This window comes from Dipodomys merriami, unplaced genomic scaffold, assembly GCF_024711535.1.
Source record: "Dipodomys merriami isolate MVZ:Mamm:240054 unplaced genomic scaffold, mDipMer1.0.p SCAF_28, whole genome shotgun sequence".
Taxonomy (NCBI): domain Eukaryota; kingdom Metazoa; phylum Chordata; class Mammalia; order Rodentia; family Heteromyidae; genus Dipodomys; species Dipodomys merriami.
The window spans coordinates 15499366-15504475 of NW_027204270.1; the positions used below are offsets into that span (position 1 = coordinate 15499366).

Here is a 5110-nt window from a genome sequence, read left to right on the forward strand (position 1 = left end):
AGTCAGCTGAACCCCAATGGGCCTGGGGGAAGGGCCTGGAGTGCAAAGGCAAGAGAGAGACTTTCATGACTTATTGGGACACCGCTTGGCTTTCTGGGAAGATGGAGAAATAGCACATTCCTCCCGAAATAATTGTTCTGGAGCTATTTCCAGTAGCTCTTAGTGCCCAGGCCAGAAATGGCTAGTGATCTCGATGCCTGGGTACTGTCAGGACAAACAGCCCAGAGGCCCAACCCTCTGGCTGGCTGGCTGGCTGGCTGGCTGCCTGCCTGCCTGCACGGCCCCCAGCCCAGAGCTGAACCAAGCCCTGTCTGTGAATACCACCTTTCTTGTTCACTCAGTATGCTGCTCTGTCTCCCAGGGAGAGCCCCTCCATTCTTTCTCTCCTCTCCCCGCCCAGCCACTGTGACACCTCCACACTCTTGACTCTCAATGATTGCAGAGGGCTTCAACTGGAGGGGCCCCTTATATGGGGGGGATTGTCATCCTGCACTGGTCATTAGGAAACATCAGGTAAACCCAAATTGGAGAGTACTATCCTAAAACAAAGACAGGTGGAGCCAGGCAGTGGTGGCTCACACCTGTAATCCCAGCTACTCAGGAGGCTGAGGTCTGAAGATAGAGGTTTGAAGCCAGCCAAAGTCTTCTGTCCAGTTAGCCATCAAAAAGCCAGAAGTGAAGGTATGGCCCAACCTTGAACAAAAAAAGCTTGAAAAAGCTAGGTAGCAGTGGCTCACACCTGTAATCCTAGCTACTCAGGAAGCTGAGATCTGAAGATTGTAGTTTGAAGCCAGCACAGGCAGAAGTCTATGAGCCTCTTATCTCCAATTAACTGCCAAAAAAGCTGAAAGTGGAGCTATGGCTTAAAAGGTAGAGTGCTAGCCTTGAGTAAAAAAGCTCAGGAACAGGGCCCAGGTCGAGTTCAAGCCCCAGTACTGGCATTAAAAAAAAAAAATACTAAGGATGTAGTTGAGCTCCTCTTTAGCAAGCTCAAGACATTGAGTTCAATCCCTAGTACTACTTACACACACACACACACACACACACACACACACACACACAAATAAAGGAAAGAAGAAAAAAGTTTTGTAAATTGACAATGCTGACCACAGCAAGTTAGAGTCATGTTTGAGCTAGCAAACTCCCTGGCTCACAGCACAATTAAACACAAGAAAAACAACAAGGAAGACTGGAAACACGCCACCCCAGCCTTGGTTCAAAATTAGGGCCCATCTGTCCTGGCAGACTTACCAGTGGCTTTGGCTCTGAGGCCTTGGGGATGGGGGGAGGGGAGGGAGCTGGGCTGCTGGCCTGGGAGACCCTGGAAGCCCCTCCCTCCTGTAGGATTCTATGATTCTATGACATGGCCACCAGTATGAGGTGGCAACATGAAGAGATTCCCAGGGGAGTGCTGAGAGGTCTATGCCATCTACCTCCCAGAAGACAGAGTGAGAAGGGAGTGGGAATGGGTTCTTGGGGGCAGAAAGGGACCTGCCAGCCAGGAGGGGAAGGACACATCTGTAGGGTCAACCTATCCATGATCTCTTCTCTTTCAAGGGTGGGGGAGAAAAAGGGTGGTGTTGGCATTATCTCTTATTTTGGGGGGGGGAGGGAAGAGGAGAGGGGTGGCATTGGCCAGGAAGGGAAGAGGCTAAAGTCTGAATGTTTCATCCATGTCAGATTCAAAGGACAAGGGCAGCTGAAGGGGGCTGCAGGCGGAGAGGAGCAGGCAGCTGTTTTCTGGGTGGGGTGGGCTCAAATACCGCTCTGTGGGCACTAGGTAAAGGCAGAGGATCAGCTGAAGCTGGCAGAAGGGGGTTGGGGGACAAACCAGAAGCCTGCCTTCTAGCTAGGGTGGAATTAGGATGGGGGGGAGCTGGTAAGGTACAAGAGGGGCATCACCCCGGGCTGGACCCAGGCTGGCTTAGGGACAGGAGGTGGGCTCAATGGAAGACATGTCTTTGGTCTGGTGAAGTTAGTCTCTAGGAAGCGCCTACTTTGGGCGAGCAGGAACCCAGATGCCCCTCCTCTCTGGTAGGGTGGGTGAGGAGATGTTACTGTCAGGGGGGCAGGAACAAATCACTCCATAGCCTCAGGAGCACTTTTTGAGGCTCCACCTACCCCATTCACAGTACTGAGGATTGAAGCCAGGGCCTTGTGCTTGCTAGGCAGGTGCTCTACCATTTGGTCCACATCCTCAGTCCTTTTGTTCATACTTTGTTTATAAAATAGTCTCCCTAATTTTGCCTAGCTCCTGCCTCCTCTCCTTTCCAAGTAGCTTGGATTACAAGCATGTACCACCACTACTGGGCGTGGCTTTATTGCATTTTTTGCTCATAGCTGGTGCCTTAACATTTGAGCCACATCTCCAGTTTTGACTTTTGTGCTTGTTAATTAGCCATAAGAGTCTCAAGGACTTTTTTTTTTTTTTTGGGTCCGGTTGTGGGGCCTGAACTCTGGGCCTGGGCGCTGTCCCTCAGCTCTTCAGCTCAAGGCTAGCGCTCTACCACTTGAGCCACAGCACCACTTCTGGCTTTTTTCTTTTTGCTTATGTGGTGCTGAGGAATCGAACCCAGGGCCTCAGGCATGCAAGGCAAGCGCTCTACCACTGAACCACCTTCCCAACCCCCTCAAGGACTTTTGAGCAGGCTTTAATCCTCAGGTTCCTGGGTAGCTAAGATGACAGGGGTGGGTCTCCAACATCCAGCTTTCATTTAGGATTCTTTTTTTTTTTTTTTTTTTTTTTTTTGGTCCGGTCGTGGGGCCTGAACTCTGGGCCTGAGCGCTGTCCCTCAGCTCTTCAGCTCAAGGCTAGCGCTCTACCACTTGAGCCACAGCGCCACTTCCGGCTTTTTTCTTTTTGCTTATGTGGTGCTGAGGAATCGAACCCAGGGCCTCAGGCATGCAAGGCAAGTGCTCTACCACTGAGCCACCTTCCCAGCTCATTTAGGATTCTTGAAGTCAGATCAACTTAGTTACAGGATTAGCTAGTCTCCATCCGGAGAACCACCAGTGCTCCAATCGAGGAAGGCAGGAAAAGTTCAGTGAGAATTCTTCCTTAGTGGATTGTAGGGGACAAAGTTAGCCTGGCAACGTAACAGTGTCAGGAGTCATTGGATACTACTCTGACATGATACAAGTCACTGTTGTGACTCAGCTAGTCACAACATCTCTCTTGAGCCTCAGTTTCCCCCATCTGTCAACTGGGAGTAATAGAATGCCTCCTTAGTTTGCAGTGGGAATTCAATGAGTGGATTCCTATGAGCACGGGCCCACAATGGCAATGCCTGCAGGATTACATGGAGGCCAGGATGTCTGCACAGTGGCCTTTCACTGTTTGTTGTCACCCGAGGCCAGTCTGCTTTAGTCCTTTTACCATGAGATCTATCTGGCCTTTGTTGTTTCCTGGAGTCCCTGCTTCAAAGATAAATGAGGTTTTCAGAATATGATCTAGAACTTGAAGAAAAAGAAGCTGCTGCCCCACCCCCCTTTTTCTAGGGGGGACCTCAAGTCTTCAATATTCTCATTCTTCATCTTTCTCTTCTTATGTGCCTTATGAAGAAGAGGGTATTGGAGCCTGGCACCAGCAGCTCACCCCTGTAATCCTAGCTATTCAGAGGGCTGAGATCTGAGGATCATGGTTCAAAGCCAGTCTGGGAAGAAAAGCCTGTGAAACTCTTTATTTTCAAGGAAGCTGCCAAAAGCCAGATATACAATTATGGCTCAAGTGGTAGAGCACCAATTAAGTGGAAAAAGCTAAGGATAAGCACCCTTGCCCTGAGGTCAAGCCCCAGTACCAGCACCAAAAACAAACAAACTATTAAGGGTATTGGTTTCTAACTTAAGAGTCCTTAGACCTAGCTGGAGGAGAGGGGAGTTGGAGTAGCACTAAGTCTCTGGGGGGAGTTGGCAGGAAACTCAGATGAGCCTATCCACCTTTTTCCTCCCCAGGCCTGGGTGAGCAAGCTGCAGACACTAGCCCATCTCAACCACAGGCTTGTTCAGCCCATCCAGAACCATGTCCAGACGCCAGATGAACAGCTCCAATTCTAACGAGCATTGTGTGCACCATCCCCGCTCTGCATCTTTTGCGCCCAGAGTTCCAGGCTGGGGCCCAAACCTCAGCTTAAACACCCACAAGAGTCCACAGACCCGCGTCTCGAGTGACTCCGAGTTCCGTAATCACTCAGAGTGGTACCCCACGTCCTCCAGGATGCCCTCGGGGAAAAGCACGGAATCCAAGGGTGTGGACACAAGTCAGCTTGCAAAGGTCCCCACGGTGGCCAGGAGGCCCTCTTGTCATCAAAGTGGTTCTCGTGTACTGTGTACAGATGGCCCATCTTGTCCCTCCAGCCCTTCCTTACTGGAGCAGCTTATCAAAGGCATCAACTATCTGGACCGATCCACCGGCATCTTCTCCAACAACCAATCAGCCCAAGCACTGAACTTGCCCAAGCTTGCAGCCACCTACCTGGAACGAGCTGCCAACTCCCTCTACCTGGACAACCTGGAAAACTCCTCACCCCACAGCTACACCAGCCACAGTGCTGGCGTGGGCCCTGACCACTCCCCGAGTAACACCTCCATGGTACCCTCTGCCAGGGAAAACACTACATTCCAGTTCCTGGGCGATTCCACTGGTGTGGGCAGTCAGCACCCATCCCTCAGCCCTGGGGGTATGTCACAGAGGTCAGAGGTCAAGCTGCCAGAGCTCCCTCTGTTTAGCAATGGGTTCCTTAACTTGAGTCGTCTGCCCAAGTTGTGGGAAGCCATGCGCTCTGGCATCAATGCCTCAGAACCCATCTCCAAACCTCCTAACTGGTGGTGACACAGACACCCTGCTTATGCAATGGGCACATGTCCATCTGGCTGCAGCATGGAAAATAAATTTGTCTGTGGCAGATGTTTCTTCTGAGGCTCTGATGGGGACAATGGTCATGAAATAGGGGAATTCAGAATCAAGGGCCTCCAGTGAGAACTGAGTGAGTGATGTGGGCTGGGTGGTAGCAGGGAGGGATGGGCACAGGGGCTAAAGGAACAAGTCTTGCCTTGGCTCTCAAATGCTCTCCTGCCTTTGTAACACGAGCCAGGGGTCTGATTTTTTTTTTTT

At 51.1% G+C, this 5110-nt stretch overlaps 1 protein-coding gene across 4 annotated transcripts; it reads left to right on the forward strand.

Moving 5' to 3' along the window:
* Nucleotides 1-440: 440 nt before the first annotated feature.
* On the forward strand, nt 441-4903 carry LOC138837999 (uncharacterized). Of its 4 annotated transcripts, none has more exons than XM_070036998.1 (2): nt 441-513; nt 3952-4903. In XM_070036998.1, exon 2 carries the CDS (start codon nt 4019-4021, stop codon nt 4826-4828), a length of 810 nt encoding a protein of 269 aa, XP_069893099.1. In that variant the 5' UTR covers nt 441-513; nt 3952-4018; the 3' UTR covers nt 4829-4903. The 4 variants fall into 4 exon arrangements, with proteins under 4 accessions (XP_069893099.1, XP_069893098.1, XP_069893097.1 ...); XM_070036997.1 differs by lacking the exon at nt 441-513 and adding an exon at nt 594-681; XM_070036996.1 differs by lacking the exon at nt 441-513 and adding an exon at nt 1363-1448.
* Nucleotides 4904-5110: the final 207 nt, after the last annotated feature.